General features: G+C 35.0%; 1 protein-coding gene across 9 annotated transcripts in view; it reads right to left on the bottom strand.

The window, feature by feature from the left end:
* LOC119778157 (rho guanine nucleotide exchange factor 28-like) overlaps positions 1 to 19,782 on the bottom strand; it is a 65,415-nt gene that overhangs the window by 36,435 nt on the left and 9,198 nt on the right. For 4 of the 9 annotated variants that reach the window (XM_038277279.1, XM_038277280.1, XM_038277283.1 and 1 more), the window contains exon 1: positions 2,439 to 2,724. In XM_038277279.1, coding sequence (XP_038133207.1) covers positions 2,439 to 2,523 — 85 coding nt within the window. In that variant the 5' untranslated portion in view covers positions 2,524 to 2,724. Of the gene's footprint in view, positions 1 to 2,438; positions 2,726 to 8,550; positions 8,645 to 9,872; positions 9,917 to 12,672; positions 12,749 to 13,602; positions 13,805 to 15,245; positions 15,430 to 17,556; positions 17,744 to 19,077; positions 19,188 to 19,782 lie in introns of those variants that run through there. The other 5 variants (XM_038277281.1, XM_038277282.1, XM_038277286.1 and 2 more) reach the window with 3 other exon arrangements.

Below are 19,782 nucleotides of genomic sequence, written 5' to 3'. Positions count from 1 at the left end.
AAATGTCAGTAGACATCATGACTACACAGATAATCCTGCAGAGTTTATGAAGAAAGCTGAAGAACAGAGTACTGGAGGTAAGCCATGACACTGCTGTGGCAGTAACACGATCTTTCACTGGGTCTATCTCTCCTTTTAACAACCATCTACACACAAGTCATGAGCTTTTTAACCACTTAGGTCTAAATTTGGACTTTTTAGGCAACTGTGTTAAGCTTCCCATGCCAAGTGCCAGAGTAAGACACTTTTTTTCTGGTAACAAACAACTGAATTTAAGCTACTTTAATCCTAACAGACACTTAAAGAAAATGCATCCAGTAAAAGTAAAATAGATAAAGAGAAACACAGGTTCAAGCTCCTCTCTGACATTGCACCACAACAGCACCACTTTTAGTTTGCTTCCACGAAACAGTGGAGCCCGAAGAGGATGAGTGCCAAATGCCAAGTGCTTCATCAGCCTTCAAGCGAACATCTGCAGTCCCTAACATGCTGTCAGATATCAGGTTACATCACTGGAAACGATGCAGCTATCTAACTCTGAGCAAGCCTCCACTGCAGTGTAGGAGGCCTTAGAGCGACAATGCGTAATCGGAACAGTTCTAATTTTAACTTTATTGTTCCTCAGTGTATGGTAAAGCCTATATCTGTAAAGAGGGTCCTCAGCTGTTTAATCAGCCATCTTTAGCAGCCGTGAACAAAACACTGTAAAACAGAAGTGCTTTTAAAGAAAGACCACATTCAGTTGTATAATGTGTATAATTTGTTTTTAAAACACTGTTGTTAAAACTTCTTCCCCTGCCAAATAAAGAGAAACCTTTTGCAAATTTCACTTTTCTTTTAAGAATAAAAATGTTATTTTTTAAAAATTTTCTTGGTGTGAAAAATAGGAGGATCTCCCTTATTCATTCTCATATTGTTTTAAAACATAGTTAGCAAGCTATGAGCAGCATGTCTGTTAAACAATCAACTGCGGGCTGCCAATTCAGGCAGATATCCTAATTGACGAGGTAAATCAGCTTATTATTGTTAGATTATTATCATTTTAAGACCAGAAAATAGTAAATGTATAATATTCATAAAAAAAAACAATAAGATAACAATTTTTCCTAATGAAAATTACATAGTTTTGTGTTCTCAGTGGTACTGAGACCAAGCCAAATAAAATCATTGCAGCTGAATTTCTGGATTTCTTTCAATTCTCATTGATCTGAGTCCTATCATACAATTTCACTTATAATCCTCGTTGATGAAAAATATTGGTTCAAAAATACTCTTGTAATGGTTAAATCATATTCCTATGACTAAAATATATTCATGTATATCAAATCATATACAAAGCAATTTCTCATCTGGTGTGCCGAAGGGTCTGCCTTCTGCCCAATCATACTTTCCAAAAAAAAGGATACAGAAAAAAAAAAAAAAAAAAAAAAAAAATATATATATATATATATATATATATATATATATATATATATATATATATATATATATATATATATTATTTGCTGGATCAGGCCCTGTTTTGAAAGTTAACCATTGAAATACCTTACTCAAGGAATATCATTTTATCCAAACCAATACACTTTTCTTCCTCAGCCTTTCTAAACATTAAGTTAATTGCAGAGAAGGTGCATTTTGTCTACCCATGCGGAAAAGAGGGTATGGCAGACCTGCATTGCTGCATTTGTTGTTTAACATTGCAGTGCTGACCAGCTGACTGACAGAAGGTCCATACACTTCCCTTGCCTGAAAAACAGACAAATTTGGAATTTTGGATAAGGTCCAACTGAGAAAAAAAAAATAATAAAAAGCCAATCAATGAAAGTAAACTAAGGTTGTATGACACATGTTTATTAAAGTCATGAAAAAAAAAAAAAAAAAAAAAAAAAATATATATATATATATATATATATATATATATATATATATATATATATATATTTTTTTTTTTTTTTTTTTTTTTTTTTTTTTTTTTTAATAATGTAAATGAAATGTTCTCTGTTGAGCAGCAAACTTGACTGGCTACCTATGCAGACAGGTTGACCCACCAGCCAATAAAGTCTTTTTAGACTTGCTTTACTGGAAAAAAAAGAGCCTTGTACTAAATCTAGCAGGTGTTCTCTCTACATTTCTGTTTTTGTCAATTTTAAATTAATAATAAAACATTTATTATAGCTAACACTGTTAAATGTGTTATAATTATTGTTTCTTTACAGAATTAGGAAGAACTGATCATTCTCTGCCTGAAATTTAAACAATTACATTATACCTTACATTTTGGCTTCTAAATGACCAAAAAGGAATTGTGCACTCAATATATTTTCACTCAAGGTTAACATACTCTGAGAGTAGGCTTGGGAGACTAACAAATTATTGAAATGACATTTTATCTTTAAGTTTAAATGTAAGAGTTTAGACCTAAACTGACATCCTTTTACCTTTTTTCCCCATTTTCCGGCATATCTTCATCCTGGGAAATGAAGGCCAGGAGTAGTTGAATGGAGAGTCTGAGTCAGAATCCATGATTTTTGATGTCAAAGAAGAAAAAAAAAGCTCAGAGAGTCTAAGACAAACGAGAGCAGTGCCTCATTTTACATCCATTCCCCACATGGCTGAATAGGCTCCAGACAAGCAGCGGCTCTGGCTCTTGTTTTTCCAGAGCCCTGCAGTAGACTCTGACACTTCAAGAGTGAGCCAGCATGTTCCTCTCTGTCTCCTCTAACTACCCCGCCCCCTAAAATCCTCGCCTCCCCCCTTTCTCAACCCCTCCAACAGAACTGGGGCACAACTCTGTTGCTTTTAGCCTAGTCTTTATAACTCTTTTCTGCCTGTCTAACAGTTTGCCTTGAATCTTTATCCATGTTCTTTAACTCAGTCCCTCACACATTTAGCTCAGTAATGAGTGAGCAGAAATATATCAATATATGCTGACAGCAGTAGGGGGAGGAGGGTTCTGACTCACTGAAGAGTGGCTGAAGGAAAGAGCGACAAAGAAAGAGAGAGAGAGAGAGAAAAAGTTTAACATATGAGGGACTGCAGAAGCTGCAGCAAAAAAAGCAAAAAACAAAACAAGCAGTCCCAGACATGGGAGAAACCATCAACCCACTGAATTCATGACTGCTTTAAAGACAAGTCTGAGTCCAAACATCCTTGGTGGCACATCTGAAGGAAGTTCCTTTAATTCAGTACACCTTCTTATTTTCTATATTAGAGCATTTCAAAGCTGAGCCTGGGTGGGGGCTGCTGCCAGGTCAGCAACTTCACCATGGAGACAGCAGTGTGAGCTGCTGCTGTTTTCTTCATCCACGTTGTTGCTCTCCTTTCATACCAATCTGAAGGGGCGAGTACAGTGCAGCAGCATGGCTGCAAGTAAAGTCCTACAACAGGCTGGTTAAAGACGGTTTAAGAGTGAATTTGGACAATGGCCCGGGAGAAAGGAACCAATGCATGTTTATAGATGTACATAAATTTAAGGGTGTAATTACAAAAGAAGGACGACAAGGACAATTTGACAGGGGGAATATATGCTGAGAAAAAGGGGAAATAGCCACACTGTGGATAAAAAAGAAAAAAAGTTGTGTGTGCACATGTCGGAGGCTGCTGAAGGATGTTGGCACTGTACTGGCGCACATTAATGCTGGCATTTGTGGGTCCGTGTAAGGTTTAATCCTTTTTTCCAGTCTCCAATTAGATCTCTCAGTTGGGGTCAAGGAGAAAGGGAGGGGGGAGTGTTTAGGGGTGATCTTGTTGCTGCTCCCGGAGTATCAATGATCATTTCTTGTCACCTCATCAAACTGTTCCAATCATAAATCCCTTTACTATAGCTCTGTGTCTTGTTCCCCCAGATTTAAATCTCCTTTGCTTTGCTTTCCCATGGGGATCTCAATGAGCAACTGGAAAACTGCATTCAGAAAATCCATAGCAACCCCCATTCAGCCAAGAAAAAAATCCTTGTTAAAAAAACAAAAAACAAAAACAGATTCTTCTATAGCATTTTCCTCCTTTTAAATGCATTCTTCCCTTCTGAGTTGTTTCCTTTTCCCAAACACATTATAATAACATCCACGTACAGTAAACTTTTTTCTTCATTCAGTTTTTATGTTTGTTCGCTAAACTCATATCAAGGGTTATTTTAATAGGTGACTGATCTTTACAATGTTAACAAATTGTACACAATATAGGTTACTGCGTAGTATATATATATATATATATATATATATATATATATATATATATATATATATATATATATATATATATATATATATATATATATATATATATATATATATATATATATATATATATATATATATATATATACATACATATATGTATATAGATGGTTACTGCCTCCAATGCTTAAATAATCACGATCACAACAGTTGCCTTCACCTTCCAAGCTCTGTCTACTGTAGTTCTTCCCTGAGCCATTGCTATTCTTCTAATTTCTCGTGTTCTTATTTCCTGATGTTTCCATCATTTGGGATGGACTCATCAATCACTGTTTGAACTGGGAGGGTCTTCAGTTTGTACTCTGCACAGATGTTTCTGTACACTATACCAGCCACTTGGTTATGATGCTCCATGTTTTCCTTTTCTGCCAGTATCTTACAACTTGCTGTGAGATGGTAGATTGTTTCTCTTTGCGAAGCCTGTATCTGAGATCTTGACTGGTAAATCTGCACCTCTACTGCTCTGGTAGTTAAGCCAGGCTCCTGTGCTGCCATGATCAGTGCCTCTGTGATATGCTTCAGCCTGGCCCTCTCTAGCCATTGGTAGAATTTGGTCATATAGCCACTTCAGCTATCTGTAGGTGGTACAACCCCATTAAAGTTTTTTTTTCCTCTCATGATGGTTTCGCCAGTTCCTTCTCTTCCATCTACCATTGTCTGCGACATTCACTAAGCTTCATTCCGTTGGGCCATCTTCCTACTGTATTCATGGATCTTTTATATTTCACCTTGAATGGTGGCTTGGATGCTCTCTAGACCTTTGCCTCCTTCTTTGCACTTAGTGATAGTGTGTGGAAACTGGATTTTCAATGGAATCCACCATGCATGATGAGTAGCTTTTGTGTTTGAAACATCAGTGGCTTGAATATCTTCCTATGGTCACTTTAGTAACCCAGCAAGTTATCTGATTACTGGCAAAATATAGCTCTAAACTGCCTGGACCTTATTCTGTCAATTAGCTGATTTCTCATCTCAGAGCCCTTGCGTACCATGTCTTAAACCAATTGCAGTACGGCCTTTCTAATGAAGTTACAGTAAGTTGAGTGGGTGAGAAGACGGATGACATCAGGAAGACAAGGGGAACATGACAAGTACCTTACAAATACCACATCCCTTGCTGAGATCCTGGCAGCACAGATTCTATCTGTCTATCTGATGACGCATATGCTCTAGCTAAACACCATACTGCATGTGTCAATAAGCAGATGCACTCACAATACAAGTGTCGATAGTTTGCCAAATATGTAAAAGCCTACAGGTCAGTCGCTCTTGATGCCAGACAGCTCTGGAATGTCTAATGAAGAATTTAGTCTTCAAGGGTCATATGACTGGTTTGTATCAAATAGGACTGGTTTTTATCAAGAATTATTTCAGAGGTCTGGTTTTATTTCAGCCACGAAGGACATCTTTATGAGCTGAATGAGTTCAGCCTTCAAAAACTATACATGCTAATTTTGCCAATCAAAACACATAAAGTTACAGAAACAGGGAAAACAACCCCACCTACAGAGCATCAGGGTCCACTGCCAAGTAATAATAACGTAGCCACAACATTCTTAAACTGAGGCATCGGTCTTCTCTGCAGCAATCAAGGCAATTATTAACCCACAGGATGTTCCCAGTTTAAAGACCTTTTTTTTTTTTTTACAATTCAGAAGCTGCTTAGAGCCAAACCATACACAAAAGCTTCTAGCAACAGGCTATTCTAGTCCAAATATTTTGAGAAAGTTTTATTACTAACCCTGCAAAAAAAGGGCTTCTGAGATAACCACCACACTGACAGAATAAAAAAAAACTGTGATATAACAATATATTGACCTAATCATTTTTGCCAATTTAGTTCTTTATAAGTTTGGTTATTTAAGTGCCTAACTTTTTCAGGAACATAAGCAAACAGTCTTCATTGTCAGTCTTCACCAGCCATTGTTCATTCCACAATCACCATTAGAGGGCTTCACATTGACAATCAATAATTTTAAGTAGTTTATTATATTGTCCTCATATTTCACTGTAAGAGAAGCATGATTACATGGGTCCAACAAATAATGTATACCAGCATTGATTGAATATTTACTCTGATTAGTCCATAATGTGTAATATTTATTAGAATACTAACTTGCATAAGAATCAGAACCAAAATATAACACTAGGATTTAAAACATTTTATATGTATTTCAGTCTCTACAATTTCTAAAAATATTTGCAAACAATCAACAAATAGAAATTTGCGAAAGGATATGGCTGTTATCTCATTAAAAAAAACATCATTAAAACTAAACCATTGTTAGAATGTTACAATGATTTAACTAGGGAGTTGGCCTTTTCTCATATTTTCAAGATAAACTAGAAAAGCACTTGGAGAGCACAGATCACCGCCAAGCGGCAAATTTTGCCCAACATTGTGACTTAAAACTTCCATTAAAACAGTTAATTGGTTTTCAACTGATCCTGCTAACAAAACCAAAAATATTCCTTTTACTTGTGTTTTTGTCTACAGCAAAATACTTCAGGACTTTTTGAGTCCAATGCTGAGGCTGTCGATAGTCACTGATAATTTTACAATTATTTTGTACAAAGAAAGACAAACAGACATGTAGACAGAGAAACACACATACAGTACAAACTCTCCTAAAGGCATAACTTCCTTGTCGGAGGTAATAAACAGAAAGAATGTAACATTCACCGGCTCTTGTGTCTGATCCACTGTTTCTGTAACAGTTCATTTACACATTGATATTTTTGCAAATAAGGTTTTCCACTGCATTCTGGACTAATAATAAATAGGTTTTATTAAACTACTTTCCAAAATGAAGATTGTAAAAATTCTAGTATGACCCATTAAACCTCGAATGCAAGGTAAGAAAGCCTTATTCAGTAAAGCAGAATACCTGCTCCGGTGAGGGTTGTTTCTTAGATAAAATTACCAACTTTTAAGCAGCTAGTAGTCATTTTTTTCCCATTATTACTTTTTGTATGCAATGTGCAAATAATGAATGTTGTATTTCATTTGCGAGTATACAGATATACTGGGAAACATCTAATCTATATTATGTGTTCTATTTAGGGGACTAGAGAAAGAAATAAAATATTAATAACATACTAAATTATTAAACCTCTTTATATGAACCTTCTTGTTTGAAGAGAATCAAAACAAATGTCAATCCTAATTATGTCAATCATATAATGCCTCATCAGAGCACACAAGGTCACCAAGGACAGCTCAAAGTCTAGCTTTGACTGTTCGACCCGTTCCTAGGAGGCGCTACAGGAACATCAATTAAAAAACAGTATACTGATGAACAAATTCTTTTCAAAGGCCAAAACCACTCGAAAGGCACAAAAACAACGCCCCCAATGGGCTGTTCTTTTACCAACCACAGAGAAATAAATACATATTTATTTTTGCATTATACACATTGTGCAATAACAGTCATCTTAGCAATGCATTTACCTCCCTCAAGAAAGTAATGTTTTCCATAAAGTTGGTGTCTTTGTTTGTTTGTTGGTTGGTTTGTTTGTTGGCAAGATTATGGAAAAATGTCATGGACAGATTGCTCTGAAATTTTTACCACATGTCTGTCTCTAAGCCAATCTCGGAACCCATAACATTTTAGTGGTACTCCGGATCACTATTTGTATTTAAACATATTTTTTTAAGTATTCCTTTACATTGTGAGATAATTTTCTTCAAGTTCTTTTGCAGTTTATATAATTTGACTTTTGGCAAAATGTAAGGGTACTAATTGGGATTTTTTTTGGAATTTCATTTTATTTTAAACTCATCATTCGACAAATATTTTTAATCTAAATTTTTTTTTTCAGTTTCACTCTCATTTTCACTTCTGATATTGCTCAGTTTATCATACAGTTTGGTTACTTTTACCCTGTTAATCATTGATTCCAGTCAGATTTTTTTCCTGTTCTCCAAAAACCCAGAGACTAAACTTTTGTTTTACGCATCACATAAAATGTATCTCTTTCTGTTGATGCCAAACTAACTTTCAAAGTGGAGTAGCAATACACCAAAAACTCTTGACGAGGGAAGGAAAAACATGTTAGCAGTCATGAAATGTGATCCCATTGTCAGCTGGGAATGTAGTCAAATGTGGTTGAGGATTAGTGCTGAGTTCCAGGTTTTGGTCAGAAAAAGTAAATGTTTCCTCCTTTAATGATTAAAAGGTACTTTAACAACATCCTATGAATAAACCAGCAATTACCTGTTTAATTCAACACAGAGCCTGATCTCATGCAGAGACAAGAGATATTATAGGTATGTTGTAAGGAATTGTGTTGAATAGAATTTTAACATATTTACCAAAGTCAGTGCAGGAAGGATCGTCCTCCTCTTCCTCCTCATTCAGGCCAAAAATCAACGGCTCCTCAAGGTCCTCAGCGAAGAAGTTGAGATCCTTTTGGTAGAACAACAACCGCGTTACACAGAAAACCCTCTAGCTTCTAACATACCCAAAAACTCAAGCCGAGCTAAGCACAAAAACACAAGTGTTTGGCGATTGCCAGGCCGTGTGAGTGAAATCAATTAGTTAACCATCTGTAGCACATAAACCTAGTTCCATTGGATGACCAGAGTCATGTGCCACACCTGTCAAAACATTAAACACACATTCAACCTGCTCAACAAAGCCTGTTTTTCTTTACTGGGAACATGGTGTTAACTCCAACACCTCAACAATAAGAGAAGCAATAAAGAACGTAGAGGCACAGTCACTTTGCTGCAAAGCTACTGCAAAAGAGAAGAATTTATTGGTATGACCAATATACAACAGCACTGTGAAGGAATATTTCTCTTCTCATAGATTACTCAAGTTTTCTATTTCTATTGCACTGATTGGTAAAGCAAAGGTGGAACTACTGGTGGAGCAAGCTTTACATTAATTGTGGAATAAAATTAACATTTCTGAAAAAAGAACATTATACCAACAAGGTGGTGATTATTTGGCTGCTTTTGAACCTGAATGATTTTCTTTAATAAATTAAACAATGACCTCTCCACTTCTGCAACAAATCTTAAAGGAAAATGTGCATGGCCTCTATGTCATGTGCACTTGGGTTATGTTAACAACATTTACTTCAAGCACACCGACACACCAACTCTTTAAGAGGCTCAAAAAATCCAAATAAAGGTTTCTTGATAGTCTAGTCAAAGTATAAACTTTTCTTAGAACAATTCTTCAGGTTTATTTGCTATGGCATTACCATAAACAGGCCATTCGTGCTACAGTGTGGGTGAACTGAATCAACTCTGCAAAGAAAACAGCCAAAATTCATCCACAGTGAGGTTCTACTGCCAATTCAAAAAAACTCAATGTCAGTTGCTAATACCAAGAGTGGAACAATCACTTGGGATAGCAGACATAGTGGATTAGGTTTGTCACATAGGGCCAAGTTGGTTTGGATAGTATTCTTTCCTTAATAAAAAAAAGTCATTATTTGCAGACTGCTTTTTGTAATAACTCTTACTTTGATATCTATGACATTTAGCTTTCTCTAAAAAGCCCCCCCCCCCAAAAAAAAATAATAATAATAATATATAAGAAATTAATAAAGGGGCAAACACTTCATGACTCTGAAAATGTTGGTCTTTTATGAATACCCATCTGTTCTAGATCAAATACTCACATTTTCATCAGCAGAGTTTTCTCCATTGATGTCAGCATACAGAGCTGAAAGATGAAGCCGTACAGCAGCCGTTAAACTTCAAAAAGAGACTCCAGAGAGCACACATGTTAGTCTTTTAATGATAGCATGTAAAGTCTGACATTTATTTTCGTTTCATGACCTCAGGGATTTTTACTGTGCTACCTCGGTTTCATTCTTTTTTTTACAACCATGTGCATCTCTAACCAAAGACTATGCTGCATGATCTCTTAGCAGAAGAAAAACTTTAACAAACATGGTTTAGTTAGCTCAATTTGTGGCATGGAATTCAATAAAAAATGTAAAGGAGGGAAAGGTTAGGAAAGTAAACAACAGAGCATGAAAAAGCATGAGAAGAAAACAGCTGAAGGATTTGATTTCTTTTAGGGAAAAACATGAAATCTTTGAATGTTGTATCGCATCCTATTATTTACATTAGGAAGCACGGACAGACATTGCTTTAGGCTGATCTACAGCACTGATGTCTACTGTTTGCTTTATGCTAGAATGAACATAAAATAAAGGGATGAAAGAGACAACAGGAATGCTCTAGAAATAATCATGGCATTTTTACTATATTACTCATCATCCCATTACTGTGGCTCTCGGTCTTTCTGTTGGTCACTGCACAAAACATCTCCCATGAAAATATGTACTCTGAGTGAAAATCTTTACTCTAGCCCCTCCTGCAGGTCAAATCTTATCACTTCTGTTGCACACAGTTCCATGTGCATTTGAAGAACATAAATATACAAAAACTCAACTGACACATTTTATTGTTTTTGGCACCTCCGGAAGGAATCTGCTACAATCTTAATAAGTAGCATATCTTAGAATAGTTGTATGAGTTCCCTCGGAAAATTGTAGATAATGACAGTATTTAATTTCTGTATACTAATTCAGAATTCCATAGAAGTGCAGAATATATATATATATATATATATATATATATATATATATATATATATATATATATATATATATATATATATATATATATATATATATATATATATATATATATATATATATATATATATATATATATATATATATATATATACATACTATATTATGCCTACTAGATAGTTGAGGAACTATAAAATACTATTCCAAAAATTCCTGTTACACTGGGGGATGAAATATGACAATGCACAGAGACCAACTGCTCTTAGTTGCACTTTAAAAAGGAAAAGGTCAAGAGAATATAGCTTTCCAGTAAAGGAGATTAGTGTTGATCTACAGAAATACCCTACTGGACCCCTGACTAGAAGCTGCATAATAATAAAAGACTTAAAAACAACTGGATCTGTAAACACAGCTGCATGAAGACCTATGTTTGTACTGTGACCACACAGATTGGAAAGGATTATCTAAAACAAGTGGTTTTAATTCTATATTATTTATTATATATACTATTATATATTATACTATACTACACTACCAGATATTTGTAGTACTTAGTCCCCCCCAGTAGATGGTGGTATGTTTCTATCATTTTTTTCAAATATTAAGTTATCTTGTCCAGTTTAATTGCCTAGAACCTAGGCATGACAAGTTACCCATTGCTGCAACATACACCAACCTATCCATAACCCAAACCTAAATCACACCTTAATTCTAAACCCTAAACTAACAAAGTGAGAACCAGTAAAAGGTCCTCACTTTAATAGCAAAATGCTCCAAAACTGTGTTCACTTTTCAACAAGTACAAGTACACACACATTTTATGTCTCATGGAGATTTAAATTAATTTGGCTTTCACCATAACCATTTAGATGCACCAGCCTAATGTCACACAAATCCAACGTAAGACACAATCAAACAGAAGACACCCATCGGAAGGAAACACTTCCAAGTTCAAGTCCCTCAGAGCAAGATCTGTGGAATACAACCCCAACTCGACCAGGAAGGAAAGATGGACCAGTGAACTAAATTGGTTCAGAAACATCTACACAAGACACTCAATGGAACCAGATAACTAACACAACTGCTGGCCTCCCTGAAAAAAGAAAACAGGGCTGGGATATTCCTTTAAACCTTAAGCACGTTTAAGATATTGTTATTTGAGCTCTTATAACTAAGCTTAAGGTCTAACCTTATTAGACACGGCACATAGCAGGCACAGCCCAGACTTGGCTTGGAATTTAGCATTTACTCACAACCAGGAGAGTGTCACCAATGGACTCCTGGAAAATTCTTAGCAGCCATTGGGTGGCAGGGGAAGTACATTGAAGAACCAATACGTACCGAACTTAAACCTTAGTCCTTAACCTGACCTAACCCTCATTAGGACCTTTAAGTCTCCACAAAGTAGCATATTCCTGGGAAATTGGTCTTTGAAATTTGGCCATGGACTTTGGCTGTTTTCGTTATTTGTATTTTTTTGTTTGTTTTGTTTTTTATTCCAGCCTTGTCTTTGTTCTAAGAAAGACCAGCCAGGGGACATGATATTTTCTTATTTTTTAGATGACTATTTATGTTATTCAAGAATATCTTTGAGAATGCAGAAATTTTCGTTGATCTCTGTTTACAATTTTATTTTCCTTTCATAGATAAAGCTAACAAAATGGAATAAAGGGTACCTTAGTGTTTGGTTGATGGAAACTGAGTAACTAAATAGGAAATTTAACAATATGTATGTGAATAGGTGACACTGAACTAAAAATAAGAAAGAAAACAGACAAGGTTAAAAGAAATAGTTTGTGTAATCCTGAAGTAATGAGGAATGACTTGAGATTTGTGCACCTTGTTGTAGATACAGACACTTTTAATGCTGTACCTGAGTCTGCAGGATCATCCACAAGTTCTTCCTTCTCTGTTATGGTTTCCACCCGCTCCCTTCTAAGGGCTTTGATCTGCAGAAAGTTGAGGAAAAAGATGCAGCAAACCAACTAAATATATAATAATGGCTAGTGTTTTTTGTCGGTATAATCATTTACAAACACTAGTTAATTCCAAATGTGAGAATCAATAATAATCTTTATATGGTATTTATATTAAATTTAAATATAAATTAACTTAATATAATTAACTTTAAATAAATTTTGTATATTTTTTGATAAAATAAATCATACAACCTCTGACTTCAATGCTTAATCTTAAATATATTGTAGATTAAGAAAAAGTAACTAGGAATGAAAACATTAACCTGGTGGTCAACACTATTTTCTTATCATCAAGCTGGAAGAAAAAATAAATAAATTATTCAAAAAAGGAGAACGCTGGTGCAGAAATTTGAAAATCAGAAATGTTTTTAGTGACAAAAACTTGAAACCATGTGTTTTCTTTATTATGTGCCATTCATCTCGATGTACTTGCAATGTTTTATACAGTTTGTTAATACTCTTGCCCTGTTTTCCTTATTAATGTACATTCAACAAATGTTGAATGCTACACTGTTGAGCATAACTTTTTTTTAATGACAGACATTATAGGATGAACAAAAATGCTACATCTAACACTTTTTTTGAAAGGAGCAAACACTTGTGTGTATCAGACTGAAAAAATAACTTGTAAATGTCTCAAAGCACTTACTTTAATTTAATTTTCAGATTTATTCTTCCTTGTTGTTAGTTGTAGAAGCCTAAAAATATTTCTGGTAGGCTTAACAAATTGGTTTATTAAACTTATTAAATATGTTTTTATTAATCTAAAACCAAGAAGGCAGATTAAATATTCCAGGTATTTTTTTTACCTTATTTGTACTTACCTCCCTAAGGAAGTTCTCATCTTTCAGCCTGTTTCTGAGCAGGAGGATATCAGCATACTGGCTCTCTACTGAACTCCACCGAAGGTTTTGTCGAACTGTCAAAGTCAGGTTCCCTGTGTCATGGCAAAACCTCAGCAGACGGGATGGATCTACCCAAATCTGAGTCAGACCTGCAGGAGGAGTTGCTAGGGGGTTGGGTGGGCTACAACAAGAATGGATAGCCAAATTTTAAAAATTCTGCACAGTTTATAAGAATAAAAGGATTCTTTCATAATTTCTAAAAAAAAATATATATATATCTGAAAGGGGGGTCTGCGTATTTTGGCTGCTTCAAATAGTTCAGGAGGCTGGCAACTGTCTGTAGAGTCATTACCTAAAAACTTCATTTCACCTTTAGAATAACTCTAGAACAGTTTGTAGAGAGCTTCCTGGAATTAGTTTCCATGGTTGAGCATCGAAGCCTAACATCTCCAAATGCAATGTAAAGTGTTAGATGTTGTGTTCTATAGGCCATCATCACTTGAAAAGAGAGCAAGAAAGAGGTGTTTTCTGGAGTGATAAATACTTCCTCCTTGTCTGGAAATCCAGTAAATGTTCTAGAGTTTGATCCCGTAGTTCCAGTAAAAGAACATAATGCTTCAGCAGTCTGAGACATTATGGACAACTTCATGTTCTTTTGTGAAAACAGTGTGATTATCACTACTCCATGAATTTACTGGAAAATACATAGTCCTGATCTCAATCCATTTGAACTCCTTTAGGGGGAGTTAAACCAGATACAGCCGACCAGGCCTTCTCTTCAAAGATGAATGAATAATTGGTCAAAATTACCATTAAAAACACTCATAGAACCCATATCAATCAAATAGTGATTTAAAATAGGCGAGAAGTAATCAGGGCTCCATATTGTGCATATTCTACTGCACAGCAGGTTTTTCTTTCATTAAACGGGAGGCACCAACCAGGGGCTGAGCTAAATGGGGACCCCTTAGCCAATAACTGGCCACCCCTACCAATTTTTTCCCTCTAATACAAAAGGTAGCAGCAGTAATACTCTCAAGTGGAATATTTAAAACATTTACATTTTTCATATACAGTATTAACAATTACTTGACAACAAAAAGACTGGTTAATTATGCACATCAATAAATAACATAGATATATAACTATATTAATAAAAACTTAATAAAAGTTTTATGTAGATATTAGTAGTTTTAAATATCAATTTTATGTAGAATGTTTATTGATAAAGATAGGTAAGTAATGACAATGGAAAAGTTGTTGACCCCAGACATCAAAGCCTAAAGAATTTTATCCACTCTATCTTATCCAGACGGATGTTTAAATATATGCGTCTATTTGTTAGCAAAGGCTGTTGGAAAGTATAGTTTGTCTTTATTTAGAAAATATGGATGTTGTGCTTGTTAATTTTCCTGTTGGAACAGCGTAGATTAACCCTGAGGTTCCTGCATCTATCCACTTCCGTCCTTCCCTCATTGTACATTGGTTATTGCCTGGCCACCCTCATAAAAATGTTCTGGCTATGCCACTGGCATCAACACCTCTGTCCCTTTGTGTAGTTTGTAAAATGTAATTTTTTTTGTGTCTTTCTTAGAGCTCATAGGAGGATCCTAATCACTTACTTTGTGAGAAGCTCCAGGAGCTCAGTGTTGCCTGTGTTCTGTGCCAGTTGCAGTGGCGTGACCCCCTCTTCGTTAGGGAGACTGACAGCCATTAAACCCCCTGGTTGACAAAGCAACAGCTCTGCCAGTCGATACAGACCCCATCGCACAGCCAAGTGAAGGGGACACTCTCTGGGACGGAATTCTGCAGACAAGAGGAAGAGGTACATCATTTCAAAATGTTTGCATCAACATGTCCAGAAAAAAATAGATATGAAAGAATGTTAAAAAGAAATGGTGACTCAGGCAGGATGCAAGGAGAAAACAACACTTTTCAGGATCTTTTACTGATAACGTGCATCCATTCTATTCAATTTAAACCAATGTAATCCAATTTAGGCTATAAAAACTGATCGCTAAATGAGGACAGATTATCTTTTTAGCAAATGGGCATTATTTCCTAAATCAAATAATCAGTTTCATTTAGGTCCTTTTGCGCTTTAAATTATTCCAAAATATATCATTACTAAAAACTCCTGCTTATTTGGCATTACTTAAAAGCCTAAACATCAAATGCTGGCTGTGGATGGAAATTCAACACATTTCCTTATGCAAAACCAAGGAAATGATTGGATTAAAAAAATTTATTTTTAAAAACTTAAGCTCTACCAGGTACAGTTTGTTTTCTATGTGATTTGGTTTTACATGCAGCAGGCATGTATGATTTAGTTTCAAAAAGGTGATCAAATGCAAGTGGAGAATCCAAAATGATGGCAAGTCACTGAAAGGTCTCAGTTCTTTCCCCCAAGTTTCATGTGCGATTCCATGTAAACACTGCAAAGTCTACAGTTATCTCCAAAGTCAAAAGATTGAACATCTTTTTATGAGTCCAAGTCCTAAATATTAGGTTATGAATCATTATTTCTTTATCCAGAGGAGTGGATAGGATGTAATCAAGCCAAAATAAAATAGTATACATTTCATGTTAGGCAACTGAGGCTTGGAAATCACAAAAGCATAATTTGGATGTTTTTGTGCACATTTTCTTTAGGTCTGAATATATATTTGTAGAGGAAAACACAGTCTTTATGCACTATTGACCAGTTTTCTTGTAGAAAGTTAAAATCTGTGAAGTTGACATTGATTATCTTGACAGACCTGAAGTTTTTATGAGGATACACAATGTAAGGCATGTTCATCTTTATCATAGTATCAATCTATGTTGCACGCAAAGATAAAAAAAAAAAACGTCTGAATTGCAATACATTTCAACAAATAATTTCAAAACATGCATTCAGACTCCCTAGGTATATAATATATTTAATGATGCCAAAAAGTCTTTAGAAACTAAAAAAAATGCAATGTTCTAAAGTATTTACAACACTATAACTAAGCAGTTTCAATTCCAAAAAAGCAGATATTTGAATTATGCAGCATTTCACAAACAATCATGTTAGAGAGACACACAGACAGACACAGGAATACTTTCCATTGGTCCAAGTTTTTATAAATCCGAAAGAGATATTAATATATAGTATCCTATATTATTTGTTTATTTCTTACAATATATTGTTGCAATATTCATCCATTTTATAGTATGTTTGCCTAATGTCTTAAAGCCCTAGTTTTTACTCATTTTCTTAAGTATTATTTAGGCCAATGACTACACAGAATGTGATCAGTGGGGGGAAAATAACAATGATTCATATAGTTGCGGACAATATGGTGATGTCATGATTGCTGTTGTCCAAGAGACTCAGAGGGAGACATTGCAGTAAAACAGGCTGCAATAAAAACATTAACCAGTAAAATTATGTAGGTGGACTTACACAAGAACTCAGGTCACACAAACAGATGGTGGCAGCTAGTAAACAATAGTCGGAAGAAACCTTGCATGCAAATGCTCACTTACCTTTAGATTAACTGAACTGTGCCAGCGGTTACTTCCTGATGGAAAGGCTCTATTAACCACATTACGCACTGCTTAATTGGCTTTGATGAATCAGAGAGAAGCACATATGTGACTATGTTCACTTCCGATGTCAACCATTTGAGCACAGAGAATTGGAATGATGGCAGAGGGTGGATTAGAGGACAGAGGGGTTGGACAGTTCCCCCTACTACAAAGAGTTTGCTTTAATTTTACTCCACAAAAGCTTTTAACGCAAAACCTGAACAATGAAACAATAAAGAAAATGTCCACTTGAATCTGAAGATTTTAAAAGAACCTGGTTTTATATACTCCCTAAAAAAAGACCACTTTATATTATTTTAAGAATGCCATCATCTGCACTTTTTTATGATATGATAAAAAAGGGTGTCCTACTCTCACCATCTCCATGGTGACTCCCCAGTACATTCCACTTTGGAGGAATGTCCAGATTGGCCATAGCAAGGGCCACTTTTCGATCCATAGCCCACCGAGAGCTCTCGTGCTGCAAACTGAAGAGGCTGCTCAGTTCCTTGTGATCCACAGCGCTCAGATGATGTCCGTGGATGATGATATGCTCTGCCAAATCCTGAGAAAAATGATAAGTCGTCAACTAGATAAAAGAAGTGCTGTAGCTAAAAGGACAGCTATGCAAACTAAAAAAAAAAGGATTTTCTAAATTGGTGCTTGATTTTTTTTAACACTACTGAGAAGATTAGTCCCAATCTGCACCAAACATCTTAGGAAATGTTTATTCTCAGTCAAAAAAATATATGAATATACATATAAATTTTATATAAATATAAAAGTCTTGGGGCTTTTCTAACATAGGAATTTTATTGACAAATGGATTTTAACATCATATCATATTCTATATATTTCAACAAACAAAAGTATAGTCATTTAGATTAACAATAAAAGCTGAAGCGAAGACGTTTATTATTTTCAGTAAAATTTTATTTAAAAGAAAATCTTTTGGTGGAGATCATTAAGGACATAATTCAGTTTTTTCTCACATAAAATGTTAAAAAATACACAAAGGCATATCACATTGTTTGAACGTAATGGGAATTATTACAGCAATTTAAAGGCAATATGCCCTTTTTAATCCTCATAAATATCGTCAGTGAGCCTCTGACTCTGAGGCCCTTACAGATAGGAGCCAGCAGCTTATTAATCCAATAAGGAAAGATGTCTCAAAATAAATCTACTCTATAGACCAAATTTACAGGTCTTGAAGCCAATGCTTTTTTCTATTTGCCCAAATCTGGGTCAGACTTGTGGGAGGAGTGGCTAGGGGATTGGGTGGGCTACAACAAGAATGTGTAGTCAAATTTAAAAAATACTGTTATTAACAAATGCTCAGGCTTGTTCTGTAAACTGCTCAGTATTACCCTGTCATACATTTGTCCTTAATGTTACATCTATTTTCTCTTAAAGAAAAATATGAGTAAAGATTTTAAGGACACAAAAAATATGAAGCCCTGGGCCATTTCTAGATTTTGCAATTAGGGCCAACTTTAAGAGTTATGGAGGGGTCAATGTCTTCCAACTTTTTTTTCACCTAGAAACATGACTTTATTTTTTCAATAAATAACACAATTCTTGTTTTGCTTTTTTAAATCATCTTATTGTCCAAAGATAAAACAGGGACTGTACATCTACATTACAACCCTTCCATTAAAAGCAGACATTGTCAATAAATGAAATTGACAAAAGTATATATATATATATATATATATATATATATATATATATATATATATATATATATATATATATATATATATATATATATATTTAAACATGTCTCCTAGACTTCTCCCATGGCTGTTATACTGGAAATGCATGTCGTCTTCAGAACATTTTTTGTAAGATTAATACATCAGTTCAGGTCATATAAATAGGATTTAATGAACTCACCTGTGCATCATCATTTACATACTCTATAGAAGCCCCACCTACCCAGGTGAGGTGCAGGGTTTCAGAGCACAGAAAGGCCCGCACAGAGACCTCCTCAGGCAGATTGTGTCCTAAACAACAAGCAAAATTAACTTTATATTTGGTTAAACATTTACTAATTCTTCTTTTCCCCATTGTAGCAGGTGGTGTTGGCTGTAATTAATGTAATAGCAGTTGTATATCTCTATGATTACCTGTCTTGCTTGTGATTACCTGGCCCAATAAAATATACCTTTTACCAATCACACCACTACAAATACGCTTTAGATCTCTATGCTATATATAAAAATGCACAGCATAAAAACAATGCTGCAGTGTTACTTTTACACACGTAAACATGCATAAAGATTGAGAGATAAAAAAGTTTGTTAATATATCTAACACTAAGTCTGCACTGAAATAAATTATATTGCTAAAAGCTTTGGATCACACCACCATTTTTAATGAATTTAGTTATATACCTGTCTTTTTTTCATGGCTGTGTGCATGTTCATGTGGGGAAGCATAATTTGCCTGCTTAAATTTTATAGATCTTACAGATTCTACATATCTTATAGAAGATCTTTGGGACAACTTTGAGCACTTGCTACAATTCTGTTTTTTTTTTTCTCTATCCATGAATGTGCATGAAAATATGTCTGCAATCACTTTGGGGAGAAGGAGATA

The sequence above is a fragment of the Cyprinodon tularosa genome, unplaced genomic scaffold, assembly GCF_016077235.1.
Source record: "Cyprinodon tularosa strain WSP-4 unplaced genomic scaffold, ASM1607723v1 ctg130, whole genome shotgun sequence".
NCBI classification, from domain to species: domain Eukaryota; kingdom Metazoa; phylum Chordata; class Actinopteri; order Cyprinodontiformes; family Cyprinodontidae; genus Cyprinodon; species Cyprinodon tularosa.
Note: the sequence above shows the minus strand (reverse complement) of the source record. Positions and strands in the feature narration are given on the sequence as shown.